Source organism: Sesamum indicum, linkage group LG2, assembly GCF_026168435.1.
Source record: "Sesamum indicum cultivar Baizhima isolate 11 linkage group LG2, ASM2616843v1, whole genome shotgun sequence".
NCBI lineage: Eukaryota > Viridiplantae > Streptophyta > Magnoliopsida > Lamiales > Pedaliaceae > Sesamum > Sesamum indicum.
The window spans coordinates 14,568,795-14,587,602 of NC_142658.1; the positions used below are offsets into that span (position 1 = coordinate 14,568,795).

The 18,808-nt window shown below is 33.1% G+C and overlaps 1 protein-coding gene across 1 annotated transcript; it reads right to left on the reverse strand.

The window, feature by feature from the left end:
* Window positions 1-910: 910 nt before the first annotated feature.
* IAA33 (indole-3-acetic acid inducible 33) lies at window positions 911-2,016 on the reverse strand. The gene is made up of 2 exons (XM_011071612.3): window positions 1,252-2,016; window positions 911-1,110 (listed from the first exon to the last, which is right to left on the reverse strand). The coding sequence occupies exons 1-2, from the start codon at window positions 1,674-1,676 to the stop codon at window positions 1,023-1,025; spliced, it is 513 nt and encodes a 170-aa protein (XP_011069914.1). The 5' UTR covers window positions 1,677-2,016; the 3' UTR covers window positions 911-1,022.
* Between the last annotated feature and the right edge of the window lie 16,792 nt (window positions 2,017-18,808).

The following is an 18,808-nucleotide window of genomic DNA, read 5'->3' on the forward strand; positions in this document are numbered from 1 at the left end:
CTTATGATAATTAATGGATCTCTACACCCTTCTCATGTCGTTTCGGCTCAGAATCAGCCATCTTAATTTTATGTAATACCAAAAAATTCAAATTAGTAAATTTCTAAATTCATATAAAATAGAATAAATTACATTGATACATCCTGAAATTAGATCAAAATATATAAACAATCCCTATTTTTTATAAAATTACAACTACACCGTCAGACGTTATAGTTGTAATTACAACCACACCTCATATTCAAATGTAAAACTTACACAAACACTCCTTAAAAAATATTACACTAACACCCCTCAGGGGGTGTAACTATAATTTTATAAAATACAAAAAATATTTGTATAATTAAACCTAATCTCTGAAAATATCAATGTAATTTAATTATCCTATAAAATAAAATGAATATTCATCTAATTAATGATTCTTCAACTCGCGAGCTCATATGTATTTATGAATTTATTCATCAGTCCAAAATCTCCTCAATCTAGTATTTTCAAAAAGTTTTAGATTTACGTTTATCTGCATATAGGAATTAATGTTTATTTTTTATAATATGAGATTCATTATATCATTCAATATTTTTAATTCAAAAATTAATTTAAATAACACAACATGATAGAAGTAAATTTACATTCACATTTATTGGACTTGAACTCATAACTTTTTTAGCATGTCGCCTCATCTTGATCAATGGATAAAGGTCTTACAACGAATCAATGTCTATTTTAATGGCGATTTATTCTTTTTCTTTAATTTTGATAAAATTAATATTAATATATAGTATTGAATATTTTTTTTATACCTTTGTTATGAACTAATTATAACTGAATTTTTTTCACACTTGAAAATAAAACATTGTATCGAAAAACCAAAAGGCAGATGCTTAATTAAATTAAATAGCAACACCAATCGTCCGGGCAAAGAAAGATAGATGCTTATTATAAAATATTGATTAATGGAATTAAAAAGTGAAAATTACATTAATTATCAAAACAAAAAAACTAATTAAGCATAAATTAATCAATTAATTCAACTCCTGTTTCTGCAGCAGCTTCCTTGATCTAGCCTTTACTGGCAGTATTCTGATTCTCTTAGCCACTCTAACAAAATCCCTGCACACTCAACACGCGCAGAATTTCAAGAAATCATCATCCATCGTCTTACGTTAATTAAATCAAAAACCCTACAAGAAATTAAAACTCACATTTTTGGGTAAAAATTTAATTTAAAGAAAATAATTATAAATAACTCACTTCCAGTTGAGATCACCAACCAAAAGGAGATCATTCTCCATGTCTTCATACGCAATCAGATGGCCCGGAACAGCATTTGAAAGATCAAGAACGCCGCCATCACTATGATCATGATGATCATGATCATGGGAAGATGAAGAGCTGCTGTGATGATCAGAGATTATATCCGCAAACATCTGCCTGAGGGCCCTGGCCAAGCTCTGGTAGCTGCCGTGCTTTTGGAGGCTGATGCGCTGGCAGATCGAGCGGCCCTCCAGCACCACCGTAACAGGCGGCACCACCGCCGATACGAGGTCGTCGTCGAACCCCCCAGACAAAGTTGGCTGAAGGATTTTAGGGTTAACGTTGGGAGCAGTGAAGACTCTCCTTTCTTGCCATATCCTCTTCATCAAGGGTTCTTGATTTTGAGGGCCAAAGCTGCTCATCTCCCTCTAATTTCTGGACTGGAATTAGAGATTATTCAAAGGGAATAGTTGTAAAATCCTATGATTTTCGTTGTGGGATTATGGAAAATGGAGGGAATATTGAAAAACAAGAAAGAATTAAGGTGGTGAGAATGCAGTACTGTGTGTAATAGTTGATCGATGTTTGTGAGTGTGTGTGTGTGTGTATGTATATATAGAAGGAGAGAGCACAAATGTCGGGTGACGGTCAGGATAGTGTCTGAAACCACCCTAAACTCGAGCAACAAATTTTTCAAACTTCAAAGCTGCAATTAATTGGCTGTGAAAATTCAATCTCTCACAACTGTCACTTAATTGCATGCCCTTTCAATCCCTACTCATCTATTAAGTGTGTGTGAAAGAGGGAGAATATATGTAAATTTTGATCTACTTCTCATCATGAATCTTTGTATAATTAATTCGTAATATATATATATATATATATATGATTCTAATTATATAGTGTGATTCTTGAAAATCATTCATTACTTATCCGTAAATTATGGTAATTTCAATTTTTTACCAGAACGCTCAAGAGCCCATAAATTTAATTGGTTCAAATTTGATCGAATCAAGTCCGAACTATAATTTTCCTTATAATATGTTATGAAATCTTCAAGAATTTACAAGATTTCTTATGGATTAATTTATAAATACGCCGGATCCCAGATTTTATAAGTTTCTTGAATTTGAAAAAAAAAAAATTAAAAAGAGGGGAGTAATTTGAAGAGTCTAATTTTTGCTTTAATTAGAAGCTCATTTATTTGATTATATAACTAGCAAAAATATTAATACTAACATTCACAACTTCCATAATCTCATTTTATCAAAATTACATTTTGAAGACATACTACTTCTTTTGTTATAGTTAAATTGCGACAAATGCTAGTCAGGTACGACTACCCACTAATTATTAACCCGTTATTTCTACAGATAAAGCCAAAATATTCAACATAACTAATAAGTACAGAAAATATTAATTAATTATTGTTAAAATTTAAATTTATACATTAATTTTATTCAATTATAATAGATAGTATTAATTTATTATAATTTTAAATCTGTGTTTCATTATAAAGTAGAAAATAATCCATTTTTTGACGTCCCTTGACAAAATAATTTAAATAAAAAATTAGCAAAATTCCATCATAATAAATTGCACATGGTGTCATAACAATATATGCATATAGGTAGGTATGTAGAGTTGTATATAAGATCTAGGGTTAGCATGCAACTATTCAATAAATATATATAGTAGGAGAGATATATAATTAAAAAGATTGGGGATGTTTGCTTGTGACTGCAAAAGGGTTTGGCCCTTTTCCATAATATGACATAAATATTTGTCCTTTGTCTTCAAATTTATCCCATTTTTTTTTAATTATTATTTTTTTTAGACATTGTTATGTGGTCATGTTATTAGTTACTTGTACTCTCTACAACAAGAGTGGTACACTATACAGCTATAGTTTCTGCTCTACGTGTTTCTCATTGGGATTGTGAAAATTATGCGTGAAGAAAAAGGGAGCAGAAACATAAATTATATAAAAAACAGGGGTAAATTTTATAATAGTAATAATAATATAAAGTCTTGTAAATTGGAATTTTGCATGGGCTACGGAGACGACCGCGCTGCAGTAGGCGAAGGGCTCGCTAGTCCGACTCCCAAGTGGTCGGGCCAATACATTATTAACATGGGCACTCTACTCAATGACTGTTTTTTTTTTTTTTAAATAAATTATCTGATTAATTACACAGCTCTTATTTGTGTATTATAAAGTGTTATATATATTATAACGGAAAAATGCAAGCAACTCACTTGTGATATCATAAATGAGCAAATTACCTCCTTATGAAAAAATAATAGTAATTTACTTCCCAGTATTTTTTAAAATACAATAATTTACCTCTCTATGTTTTTTCAAAATGAAGCAATATACCTCCCTGTATAAGGAGGTAAATTGCTTCATTTTAAAAAGTGTAGGGAGATAAATTGCTATATTTTTTTTCATATGGGAATAATGTGCTCATTTTCAATATAATAATGTCAAAGGATAGTTTATGTATAGATGGGTACTATGTAGGCCGCATGGACATTAATTTTGAGTTTTGAAAAGCATAAAATGGAGCCCATGAGAATAAAATCAAATGAATTACTGCATGCAGTTGCATATATCAAAAGTTTTCCTGACCCTTTTTGCAATAACTTCCGGATCTAGACCCGGAATCCAACATGTCCCATTCGGATTCTGATTAACGAGTTTATTCAGGGTTTGGTAAGTCGGAGATCTTAATCATACCTTAGCTGAAACACACTCTCCAATAATTAATTAAAAAAATTATAATTTTAAAATAAGATTTGGATAGTCTTTTATTTTTGTTAATAAAATTTAGGTCGTTTTCGACTTCCTCTATTAAAATTCAAATATTTTTTTTAATAGTAATACTTAGTCTACTATTATAATAGTTATTAATTAATTATATATATTAATTGTTGGTAGTTGATTTATTAAAGAAAAAAAAAAGTCTGATCAAGAAATGTAACATATGTGTCATGTTCAACCAATTATAAACAACTTAATTTCAATAATTGAGAAAAATTAAATTGGGGTTCATGTGGACGTGTGATATTGGGCTGTTAGATTCATATATCAATTGGAATATATTGAAAAAGCTTCAAATTTGGCCTTTGGATTTTCATGATCAATTTAGGCTGGAAGAATTGACGGATTAGATGAGGGTGATGGATTGAAAGAGTCCAGCCGAATAACAAGCCAAGCCCATTTTGATTGACAAGCCTCTATTTTTATTTTAAGTGAAAGTGTTGAAGTAATATTCTTCAAATAAAATGATTACAATTATCAATATTAAGTATTTATATCTAATAATAATCCATTTTAATAATCATATACTAATAATTAATATCAGATAACTATATTTAATCAACAACCATTATAATAATAAGACGATACCTACTATTAAAATAAAACATTTAATCAACAACTACTATTAAAATAGAACGATATCTACTACTAAAATGGAATAACATCACACGCGTTGGGGCCTCAACTTCACCAATTGAGTTAAGCCTTATTGATAACAAACCTAAATTTATATAAAGTATGTAACTTTTCAAATCTTTTTTCTTTTTTTATTTTTTCTTTTTGGTCTTTTTTCCCTTAATTTTTCTTTAGACCATGTAAACATTTTTTTTTTCATAGTAAATAAACTAGTGTTGCACAATGCACGAAGGTAATGAATATATCACCAAATATATTAAATATAAATTCCAAATATTATGTTATAAAATTCACCGCAACTGAAAAAAATAACATCAGTAATAAAATATTGTTAAAAGTATATGTTAAGCTATAATTTGTTACTACTTAAAATTTATAGTAAATTAATATTATCTACTATGATCAGATGAAATCAATACGAAAATTTAAATTTTGACCGTGGTTAATCAACAGTCGTTGTGATTTTATATATAGCCAAACTATTTATTATAATTTTTATATGTAGTAAATATTTTGTCCTCGTTTGCAGAAACAACGACTAATATTGTGCAATAATAATTAATTGATATTCGCAATGATTTTTAGCTTTAACCATAATAAAAAGACTTCTTTTAGTGTTTGATTTTGCTGTCAATTCAGTTTAAGAAACTTAATAATGTCAAGAACGTTATCTATATTTTCGCTTTGATAATTAGTGAAATATTTACAGTGACAACTTAAAGGGTGTTTGAATGAGCTTACAAGCACTTTAAAACATGTGATAAGATGTATGAGAGTTAATAAGATATGAAAAAGTGTCTGTAAGTTTTTTCGAAAAAAAAATATATAAGCTCTAAAAATAAAATGTTTTGAACTTAAAAACTATTAGGAAAAAGTAAGGAGTTGCTAACTTACTTTTAAATCTTAATAAATCTTTCAAATTGATCAAAGATATGTCGTTATTGACATTATATAAACTCCATAGTTTTATTTTAACCAAACACTTTATAAACTTATTTTCATAATAAGATCTAATTAACATCTTATAAGTTCTAAAACCATCTTACAAAATCTTTAAGTAAACTTAGCCAAACACCCTCTTAGAGTGAAGCCAAAAGTATAGTGTTTATTGTTTAGAGTTAATTACACTTAAAATCCCTCCAAAAATACGAAATTATATACTTTTTTCTAATGAAGTTTTGAAATTCTTACACCCATCTGAAAATTCACTGTTTAAACATGACCTCCTTTTGTTAGGATTTGAACGAAAAATGCTGACGTTAATAAAAAATTGCATAAATTTTTAATTTCACCCTTCATTTAATGTTTTTATGTAATAATTTTGTAGTTATGAAGGAAAAAATGCGATGATGTTAACCACACTCTCTATATATATTACATATATCAATTTATAAGTACAAAAATATACATGAGAATGTTAAATGAGAAGTAAAATAAAAAATTTATGTAAGTTTTTTTTTCTTATGTTGGTGTTTCTCGTCCAAACCTCAGAAGAAGTGTGTTAAGTGTAAATTGAGAATTTTCAGAGGGAATGTAAGTGTAATTTCAAATTCTTTTTGAGAGAATTGTAATTTAAAATTTTCGAAAAGGTTTGAGTATAATTAATCCTATTGTTTTCAACATAATATATAGGATTAAACAAAGCTTCTACAGGGACAGAGAGTAGATGAACATTTTACATAGACTATTTACATAACAGAATTTGTCATTTTCCACAAAACTAAGCAAATAAAAGAAAAAAAATGGATAATAATCAAAAGTTTCATAGTCTTGAGAAGATACAGCATGGTTGGCTAGTCTGTCTGCCGTTTGATTCAGCTCCATGTAGCAAAATTGAAACTAAACTTGTTGAAAATTAGACAAGCTCCTCCTGTCCCAGAGCAGATTGTCCATCGTTTTGAGTGCCTGAAGTGGATCCCTGCTCAGGTTGTTTATCAGAATTGTGAATCAGATTCAAACTATAAGATGTGAAAATTTCAAGTGTAATGCATGTGGGAGTCCCACCCAAGTGGACATGGGAAACCCGAAATGAATGGTCCATGCCAATCTCTAATAATCCATCAGCCCCTGCTAAGCCTGGGTTACCCTTAAAGGCACCATCAATATTCACCAAGGTTTTGGGGGGTAGTCCCACTTGAAAATTTTCCTGTGTTGTGTAGTTTTACGTATTTTTCTTTGACAAGCTATTTAACCTTGGTATATCCTTAAAGATGTTTGTGTAGTTACGTTTTCTTTTTCGAAATAGGTATTCATTACGAGCTTCTCGGAATAGCTCGTCTTACAAGTTTGTCGTAAGCTTTCTCAAGATCTAATCTAATGGTCATATGGCAATTTGTTGAACCTTTCTTTTTTCTGTTTCATAGTATGGAGAATTTCACGAGCCATGATTAGGTTGTCACTAAGACATCTTTCGAGGACCAAGGCATTTTGATAAGGTGAAATAAGGTTAGTTATCAACGGTCTAAGCCTAGATGGTTTTATAAATGACATTACAAAGGCTAATTGACCGAAAATCTTTGATACATCAGGGATTTGATATTTTGGATACAAGAATAATCTAGTTTCATTATTTTTTGTGATCAAGAACTCCTATTACGAAAAAATTCCTAATAACCGGCGTTATTATGTATTTAATGGATGACCATAAGAATTGATTATTTATTCCATCTGGCTCTGGAGCCTTCGTTGGTCCGATTTTGTTAAGCGTGTTTGAGATCTCGAAAGCTGATATTGTTTTGACAAGTAGATCTTGTCGTTCAAAGGTTAGTTTAGAATCGATAGTACTGTCGAAACTATTTGGTGCAACCACAGCACTAGAGTAAATATCTGCATAATATACTTTAAATAATTCTACAATATCTGTAGGTTTATAAATCCATTCGTTAGAAGAAAATTTTAATTCCTTGGATGAAATTAATACGTCTTCTACTATTTGCAAAGGCATGAAAAAAATCTTGTATTATTATCCCCTTCAAGTCTTCATTGCAGGTGGGATCTTTGGGCCCGATAAAATTGTTGGGTATCGAGTAGATTTTGCAATTTTCTCCCTAAGAGTGTTTTCTTGATTGATAAGGTTGTTATTAGGTCTTTTGGAGATTTATTGCATAATTTTTTCAAGACTACCCATTGTACTTTCAATACTATTGTCCAAATGACCAATGACCCTTTTCTTCCATCTGATTTAGTGTTTTATTAATTCTACAGTTTTAAAGAAGAAATCATCAATTGGGTTGTTGTCATTAAATATTGACCAAATACTATTAAGGGTAAATTATAATAACTTCTTCTGAGGTTTGGCATAATTACGAATACCCCCTTATTATTTAAAAAATTACTAATATTATCTGATTTTAAAGGTCGTCTTACAATTAGTCTAATCCTTTAGATTACCATCCATTTTTTTGGGGAAAAGTATTACTTTAGTTCGTTAAGTATGCCTAATTTTAATTTTAGTCCGATAACTATGTTCATTTTTGTTTAGGTTCAGTAACTTACGAAATTGCTCACTTTTAGTCTTCTGGCAGATTTTCGGACAATTTTACCCCTATGAGTGCATATGGACTAAAACTGCCTTTCAAAGTTGCATAGGGGTAAAATTATCCAAAAATCTGTCAGATGACTAAAAATAAGCAATTTCGTAAGTTACTAAACCTAAACAAAAATGGACATAGTTATCGGACTAAAATTAAAATTAGACATACTTAGCGGACTAAAATAATACTTTTTTCTCATTTTTTTGCGATGAACCGACCAAAATGTCATTGTGGATTAACAATTATAATTTTATTTATTTTTAAAATTTTTTATGGACTAAGTGGATAATTTCTTTAGAATTTTTAAAATTTTTTCATCCATCCCATATCGATTTTTTTTTATAATTTTTAAATTTTTTTAAAAGGAATATAATGAGGGAAAAATTGATAATTTTATACCTCCATCCAAAAATTACATAATTTTATCAAATATCATGGGGATATTTATAATTTTTTAAATAATAAAAAGATATTCGTAATTATAACAAAATCCAGGAGAGAATATTGTAATTTTCCTATTATCAACTAACATTACGTAGCTATCAAATCTACTCCAAAGCAGATTCATACCTAAAAATTTTATATAGATATCGGTGTTGAGATGTATGGGACAGTAATATGAGGCAGATGAGACTAAGTGTTAAACTCTAGTGTTAGGGTATTTTTTTTTTGGGTAAACGTAATTTTCATTAATAAAAATATTTGAGTACGGTATGCTGTGTTAATCTCGATCTATATTAATATGAAAAGAAAGATACTCTTTTCATGCACAAACAATATTTTTTATTTTTTTAATTGTGTCAATTTTTTATTTCTTACTTTACGTTTTTCCTTGTTTGTTTTTTAAATATGATGTATTAATTTATACATTTAATATTTATTTATAATATATTTTAAAATATAAAAAATTATATATTATATATATACAAATAAAAACAACGACTAGTTGTATGAGCAACCTCTGAAATCTTAATATTGAGTGGCCATGACAATGCCATAGTTCCCACGATTCGTTCTAACAGTTAATAATGCAGCAGCCCATGTCCTGATTCTCCATGTCTTCTTACTACAACGACGGCAACACTGTCCATCCCGTTGCCTTTTCACAACCTTATGCAACTGTCCATTTCAAGAATACAACTAAACAATTTAATAACATTGAAAAAAATATATACATTATACAATAATGTCAATCATAGCATATCTTATGAGAAAATATTATTTTTTCCTTATTAATTTGTAGAATTTGTATTCCGATAAAACGAAGTATTGATTTTTAATAATGTAATATATAGATAATAATAGTTTGTAATTACTATCGAGCATCTAATAAATATTAATTTTTTTTCTTTTTTTCTGCTGTTTTCTAATAATACAGTCCCAACATGACACGAATGTAATTCTTTATCGATCAACCAAGCATTTTTTTATGATAATAATAATTATGGCCCGTTGCACACGCTGCATCTGACAGCGATCGGCATAAGTATTCTCCACACAGAAAAAATACATCAAGAATAAGGACAAATACTTAAAATAGAATATTATATGATATAAATTAAATTATGGAAAATAAAAAACACCAACCATATATAATAATTTTGATATTGGACCGATCACGTACTATTTTTTTTATTTGTATTTTTCTTTTTGTGTATTATAATAGTTGGGCATGCAGCTCGTGGTATAGGGCTCTTAGGTACACCACGAATTTAAGAAATAATAATGTAAACCCACTTGGTGAAATCGTTTTCTGGTTGAATTTGACTTTTTTATTATATTTTATTTTGGATGAAATTAATTAGTTAAATGTTATGTCATGTACGTAAGTATTTATTTTTATTTATTTATTAAATAATAATTTGTAATTTATTAATAGTGTTTGGTGTTGTGTAAAATCATTGATGTGCTTGTAAGATTTTAATATTTTTATATTTTATATGATGTAATTGATTAATTGTTTTTTTGTTAATGCATGTCACTTTGATTGGTGGGAATAAATAGCACTAAAAAAAAATATCAGGATCAAATATTTGTAGTGTACCATATTGAACTTTTTTAGCAAATGATTAATTATTTCGTATTATTATTAAAATATTAAAAATTGATTAAGTACAACTAATCATTTTATAATTAATGTTAAAAGCTATTAATTAAATAATGTAGGTATGAGTAAAACCAAAACACTCTTATCGTTTGCATTACCATAAAAACCATTCCTGATAGTTAAAAAATAGAGATAGTTTATGTAATGATATTGATATTTTTTAAGGATATAGGTATATTTTTTAAAAAAATAGGAATAATTTTTGTGTAATGTTTCTTGTGGATATATATAATTATTCAAAAAATATAGATAATTTGTAAATATAAATCAGGTGAGGAGGTGTAAATATCATAATTCCTATAAAGAAACTCACAATTAAGGAATGAACTCAAATGTTTGTTAAAGTGGTAAATTTTGTCATTTAATGTTTTTGCAAAAGAACTCATAAGACAAGATAGGTTGTTAATATTAATGCAGCTTGTTAAGGATAAATTATTTCTTATCAGAGCAATTTATAGGATAAATTACAATGTTTCCCTAAATTTATTATAATTATAAATATTTTTTTGTTATTTGAAAGATTCACTACAAAAAAAAGATAAAATTTGGCCCGGTCAGAGCGACTGTTCCATCTTGGAACGGTCTTTGAAATACACCAGGAACGGATGTTGAAACATGACGTCAGGTGGAATATTTTTTTGGATTATATATTTGCAACGATCGAACTATTTCACTTTGAGCTCCAAAGTTACAGTTACAAAACCCATTCCACGAATCCGTGCAAAAATAGTAACGAAAATAATTGGAACTCAGTTTGGAACGCAATATTTGATTTAGGAACGGTCACAATCAAACCGTTCCTATCCGATGCCATATATGTCCCAAAAGTGACAATTCGAAAATGTATTCCAAAATGAGTTACAATTTGAAATGGTGTTTGCACTCTTATTAAAATATGCCAAAAATCATTCCAAAATATGAGTTTTATTTAAGAAGCAATATGTTTCTAAAACCATTTCAAAAAGTGGTACAAATTGGAACGGTTCTTTTAAATTATTGCCTATATGTTACTGAGTCTGTTCCAACTATGGCAATGATGGAGCAATAAATGTGGCTGGCTGCAGTCGAGGGCAAGAAGAAGGACCAAGTATTTTGCCTTGGTTCTGAGGCCTACGTCTCCAGTCGCACATTCACATCACCATCGCTACCACCACCGCCAAACCCAGTCATGGAGGACTGCATCGGCCGCCTCAAGACCATGATGGACATGATGAGAGAGATGCGAGCCTCCTCGTCGACTGCAGCACGGCCTACGATGAATCCCCTGATCGAGAATCAGGACGCTGACGAGGAGTGTTTAGATTAGGTTTTACTTTCTTTTTTTTTATTTTTGTAATTAAATACTTCATCATATTAATATAATTCTTTTTAATTATTCATGTTTCATAATATTTTTTAAATTCCATTGTTTTATATATATTCAATTATTTAAAATTTATAGATAAAATTAATTCAAATTTTATTAAATTAATTTAATTATATATGAACATTTATTAAAATGTAGAAATGTATTTATTTATTCAAATTTATTAAATATATTAATAAATTATAAAAATTTATAACATTCAAAACTTAGGAACGGGTTTAGTGATGCTAAAAAAATATTACGAATTTTATAAAAATTCGTTCCAATATCCGTTACAAAGTCTGTCCAAAAAATGTGTTCCTAAACTACACAAACAGTTCCAAATTAATGGATAATCGTTCCAAATACAATTATTAATCAGTATCTAATATGTGTTCCAATTATATAAATCGTTCCTAATGCTATTATCGAAATAGTTCTACAAACGTGTTTCAAATTCAATAACTCATTGAAAAAATAGTTCCAAACAACATTCCTAAATTGATCTCAATTAAAAAAAAAAAATAGTTCCAAAATTGAATCACGAGTATTACAAATACCGTTTCAAAATTTCACCTAAAAAATAAATTACTCATTCCAAAAAATATTCTAATTGTTCCAATTCTTAAATTAAAAAAATTTTAGACAAAAATGACTTTAGGAACAGTTTACTGTGATCGATACAATTACTGTCCTAAGTTGGGACGGCTTCCCGTAAACTGTTCCAAGTGTAAGGACGGATTTCAATCCGTTCCAAAGTCCACGTTATGTGTTCTTATAACCGTTCCAAAACCTACCCCAAATTCCACCTTCTTTTGTAGTGATTACAAATTAGGAGGGTATTTATTAGACAATCGTTAATCTCAATGGTGTATTTGTAATTTTTTAAACAACGAACGGATACTTTTATTACTATAACAAATTTTATAGGAACCCGTTGTAATTTACTCTAATTTATAAATAATCCTATAAACAACCCGGAGTTATTGGACTTATTTTAACTAACAATAGTAATCGAAGTTAAAACCATCCAAATTTTATATATAAAAAAAGTAAGTTATTAATTTTAATTTTTTTTCATACAAACCCATATTTTAAACCCATGCAATATAACTTATTTGTTCTAAATAAGTATTTAGTTAACGAGATCTAATTTAATTAACAAAATTCAGACTCCATATCTATAAAATCAAAAGGTTAAACTTCATTAATATGTAACTATTATTCTACTTTAATTAATAGTAACTATTGAACAATAATAAACACTGTTAAGTTGTGAAGATTGATTTGAAGAAGAAAAGGATAACCTGATTCAACTTAGAATTCTCAAGTTGAGTTGGAGAAGGATAACCCGATTCAAAGTTGAGTTGGAGAAGGATAACCCCATTCAACTTAGAAATCCCAAGTTGAGTTGGAAAAAGGATAAGTCATGGCTATATATACTACTCTTATTAGCATTGTTTAATAGAGTAGAGTAGAATAGAGTAGAGAGAAAAGAAAGAGTTGAGACGAGGGTGAGTGTTGTCTTTCACGTGTGGTGAAGACTTGCATACAAGTGTGTGTGTGTGTTGTACTCCTCAATTTTCCTCCTCTTTGAGTGTTTTCTCCTGGCTTGGTATCGCCCCAGACGTAGGATTTATATCCAAATTGGGTTAACAAATTCGTGTGTCTTTTATCGCCTTCATATTCCACCTGTTATCCATCTTAACCCGATCCATTTCCTAACAACTGGTATCAGAGCCTGGTTCAAGGAGTTAAGATGGAGGGAAAGTTTCCAGTCGAACGGTTCAATGGTTCCGACTTTGGGTTTTGGCGTATGCAGATGGAGGCCTACCTGTACGGGAAGGACCTGTACGAACCACTTGCAGAGAAGTCCGAGAAGACGAGTGATGAAGAATGGAAGGTGCTCGATCGAAAGGCAATGAGCGCAATAATCCTGTCGCTCTCTCGGAATGTCGCCTATCATGTGAAGGGAGCAAAGAGCACGAAGGAAGTCCTACAGACTCTTGCCGATATGTACGAGAAACCCTCAGCAATGAACAAGGTTATGCTGATGAAAAAACTATTCAGGTTGCAGATGGAAGAGAGGAAATCGGTGGCCGATCACCTCAATGACTTCAACCAACTCACGACACAGCTGGCGTCTGTGGATATCGTGTTTGACGATAAGGTAAAAGCGTTAATTTTGCTTTCATCTTTACCTGACAGTTGGGATGTGGTTGTTACTTCGGTGAGCACTTCGTCTGGGAAGGAGAAGATGAAGTTCGACAACATTAGGGACATGATGTTGAACGAGGAAACCCGTAGAAAGCAAACGGGTGGATCATCTGGTTCTGCACTACATACAGAGTCCAGAGGGAGACCTGACACACGGGGTAAATATCGTGGAAGGTCAAGGTCAAGGTCCAGGGGGAAGAACAAGGGCAAGAAGGAGATGGTGTGCTGGAACTGCGAGAAGCCCGGACACATGAAAAGCGAATGTCGGGCGCCAAAGAAGGAAAAAGAGGGCCGGACAGCGAATGCCGCGACGGAAGAGGTCATGGATGCACTCTTGTTGAGTGTGAGCAGTTCTTCCGATGATTGGGTTGTGGATTCAGGGGCCTCATTCCACTCATGCAGCAACAAAGACATCATGGAGCCATACACCTCAGGTGATTTTGGCTTAGTTTATCTTGCAGATAACAAACCCCTCAAGATTGTAGGAAAGGGAGATGTGCGGATCAAATCAACGAATGGGTCATGCTGGACCCTACATGATGTGAGACACATACCAGGACTGAAAAGGAACTTGATCTCAGTCGGACAGCTGGATAGTGATGGATTCCACACGACGTTTGGAGACGCGAAGTGGAAGATCAGTCGGGGAGCAATGACTTTGGCTCGAGGACTAAAGTCGGGAACGCTCTACATGGCGGGAGGATCCAGTTCAAACATCCCCTTTGCAGGAACTGTATCGCAGGCTAACATGTGGCACAATCGCTTGGGCCACATGAGCGAGAAAGGAATGAACGTGCTGAAGTCGAAAGGACGGTTGCCCGAGTTAAAATCGGTGGAGGTGGGTCATTGTGAACACTGCGTGTTCGGAAAGCAGAAGCGGGTGAGCTTCTTGACCATAGGAAGAACTCCGAGGAAAGAAAAGTTGGAGCTTGTTCACACCGATTTGTGGGGGCCAGCACCAGTGTCATCTCTTGGTGGATCAACGTACTACATGACATTCGTCGATGACTCCACTAGAAAGGTATGGGTGTATTTCTTAAAAAGAAAATCTGATGCCTTTGATACATTCAGGAGATGGAGGGCACTAGTGGAAAATGAGACAGGTCTACAAGTGAAATGTCTCAGATCGGATAACGGTGGCGAGTACAACAGTGAAGGTATCAAGAATTACTGCGCCGACCATGGAATTCGAATGCAGAAAACAATCCCGGGAACACCTCAGCAAAATGGCGTTGCTGAGAGGATGAACAGAACACTGAATGAGCGTGCGAGATGCATGCGATTGAAGAGCGGACTACCAAAGATGTTTTGGGCAGATGCAGTCAACACGGCTGCTTTCTTGATCAATCGAGGGCCTTTTGTCCCGTTGAACAACAGGATACCAGAAGAGGTATGGAGTGGTAAGAAAGTGGATCTTTCTTTCTTACGTACGTTTGGTTGTTCAGCCTATATTTTGAACGATGATCGGACTAAGCTGGATGCTAAGTCGATTAAATGTACATTCATTGGGTATGGGACTGACGAATTTGGGTATAGATTCTGGGATGATCAAAACCGGAAAATAATTCGTAGCAGGAATGTTATATTCAATGAGGATGTAATGTACAACGACAGGAAGGTAAGCCCGGGAGATGACAAGAAGGAAAGGGAATTTGTTGATCTCGACATTTCAAATTCCGGGATCATGAGACCAGCAGATACGGATACAGTGGGAGTTCAGACGGACGAAACCGAACAGACGGAGATAGAACCAGAACCAGTATCGGAGGAACCGATTACTGAAAGCAGCACACCCTTGGCATTGGGTCGAGAACCGAGGCTGAGAAGGGCCCCAGATAGGTACTCCCCCTCTCTTTATTACTTGCTTTTGTCTGATTGTGGAGAACCCGAATGTTACGCAGAGGCAGTCAATGATTCCACAAGAGCAAGTGGGAGCTTGCGATGAACGACGAGATGAACTCGTTGAAGAAAAACAACACATGGGAATTGTGTCAGCTCCCAAAAGGAAAGAAGGCCCTACAGAACAGATGGGTCTATCGGGTTAAGGAAGAATCAGATGGGAAGAAGCGGTACAAGGCAAGACTCGTAGTAAAGGGATTCCAACAAAGATACGGTATTGACTTTACTGATGTTTTTACACCTGTTGTCAAGTTAACTACTATTCGTCTTGTGTTGAGCATGGTAGCGGCAGAGAACTTGGAGTTACAACAGATGGATGTGAAGACAGCCTTCCTACACGGGGATCTTGAGGAGGAGATATACATGGTACAACCAGAGGGGTATAATGGAGATGATCAGCAGGTGTGTCGCTTGAAGAAAAGCCTGTATGGATTGAAACAGGCTCCGCGGCAGTGGTACAGGAAGTTTGACAACTTCATGCTAGAGATAGGCTTCTCTAGATGCAATGCTGATCATTGCTGCTACGTGAAGAGGTTCGATGAGTTTTTTATCATTCTACTCCTGTATGTTGATGACATGTTGATAGCAGGATCAAATGTCAAGGAGATCAATAGGCTCAAGGATCAGTTATCGAGAAAGTTTGACATGAAAGATCTTGGCGAAGCAAGGCAGATATTGGGCATGAAATCACAAGGGACAAAGGTATTGGTAAATTATGGTTATCTCAATCTGATTATATTGAGAAGGTATTATGCAGATTCAAGATGGAAAATGCAAAACCAGTTGGAACGCCATTGGGAAATCAGTTCAAACTATCCAACAGTGATTCGCCCCAGACTGACTCCGTACGTGCAAAGATGAGAGTCACACCGTATGCCTCAGCAATTGGGAGCCTGATGTATGCTATGATCTGTACTCGACCGGATATAGCACATGCAGTGGGAGTAGTTAGCCGTTTTATGAGCAATCCAGGAGTGATGCACTGGGAAGCTGTGAAATGGATTCTTAGGTACCTAAGGGGTACTAAGGACCGAGCATTGGTGTTTGGTAAGGGCAAGCTTACCTTGTTTGGGTTTGTTGACGCTGATTTTGCAGGGAATGACTATGACAAAAGGAGGAGCACTACAGGGTACGTGTTCACATATGGCGGTACAGCCGTATCCTGGGTCTCAAAGCTGCAGAAGGTTGTCACATTGTCCACGACGGAAGCTGAGTACGTGACAGTTACTGAGGCGGCTAAGGAGCTCATTTGGCTGCAACACTTCTTGGGTGAATTAGGGAAACCTCAGGCAGATGTGATTCTTCATAGCGATAGCCAGAGTGCGATCCATCTGGCAAAGAATCCCGCGTTCCATTCGCGGACAAAGCACATCGAGATCAAGTACCATTTCATCCGACAACTTCTGGAGAAGAAGGCACTGCAGCTGGAGAAGATCCAAGGAGAAAAGAATCCTGCGGACATGCTGACCAAGGCGGTTGCGATGGAGAAGTTGAAGCTGTGTACGGCTTCGACTGGCCTTGATGACTAGAGTGGACAAACCCGGCGGTACCAAGAAAGAAGTGGAGAAAAGCTAATCAATCTTCAAGTGGGAGATTGTTAAGTTGTGAAGATTGATTTGAAGAAGAAAAGGATAACCTGATTCAACTTAGAATTCCCAAGTTGAGTTGGAGAAGGATAACCCGATTCAAAGTTGAGTTGGAGAAGGATAACCCCATTCAACTTAGAAATCCCAAGTTGAGTTGGAAAAAGGATAAGTCATGGCTATATATACTACTCTTATTAGCATTGTTTAATAGAGTAGAGTAGAATAGAGTAGAGAGAAAAGAAAGAGTTGAGACGAGGGTGAGTGTTGTCTTTCACGTGTGGTGAAGACTTGCATACAAGTGTGTGTGTGTTGTACTCCACAATTTTCCTCCTCTTTGAGTGTTTTCTCCTGGCTTGGTATCGCCCCAGACGTAGGATTTATATCCAAACTGGGTTAACAAATTCGTGTGTCTTTTATCGCCTTCATATTCCACCTGTTATCCATCTTAACCCGATCCATTTCCTAACAAACACTTGGTGTTGATTGTCGAACTAATTGTATGATTGTTAATATTCAAAAATTATGAGAAAATTGATAATTGATTCACTTAAACAAAATATTTAATATATTTTTTTAAAAAAAAAAAGGAACAAAAAATCTAGAGCAGGTGAGTGGCGACAGTCTCACCACGTGAAAGCTGGACCTTTTGATGGTTCTTGAGATATTTCAAGTCCACATCGTCATCATAGACTTTATTTTTCGCGATCGAAAGTCCAAATTAATTAATACATGTAGAATTAAATATTTTGAACTTTAGAGTTTTCTAACTTTGGAGGCTAAAGTTCAAATAAAATAATTAGAATTGATCCTTTTAGTTATTGATCCTTCAATGGCATTAAAATACAAGCGTATATGATGAGATCAGGACCATTTAAATTTTACTATACGATGAAAAGAGTTGACAGGACTTAAAAAGAAAAATTAAAATAGAAAAAGAAATTTGATAAAAGTAAAAATTAATTGGAAGTAATAATTATATCAATTCAAGATAATTCATATTATATGAAAGAAAATAAACTTTGATGAGCTCGAAAGATCGGATAAAATCTTTCCATATAAATCTAAAATTCATAACACACGTTAGAGATACAACAATTAAGCTAGAGACGATCTTTAGCGCCAAAGTATTCAATTTAAAGCTATTTATAACTTACTTCATGTGTTTGAACAACGGTAGAACTCCTGGAGATGATGCTACGTGTTTGAGTATGAAGGGTCGAAATTACAGGTTTTCTGGTGAACTCGACCCGATCTGTATACCCACGGATACTCTTAATTTGAGACTTTCTCGATTTTTTTAAAGGAAAAAACTGTCTTTTGGTCATGCCAAATATTATACGAATATTATTTAAAAATGATACATTGTCGATCATATATTGTATGAAATTAATGTATAATAGTATAAGA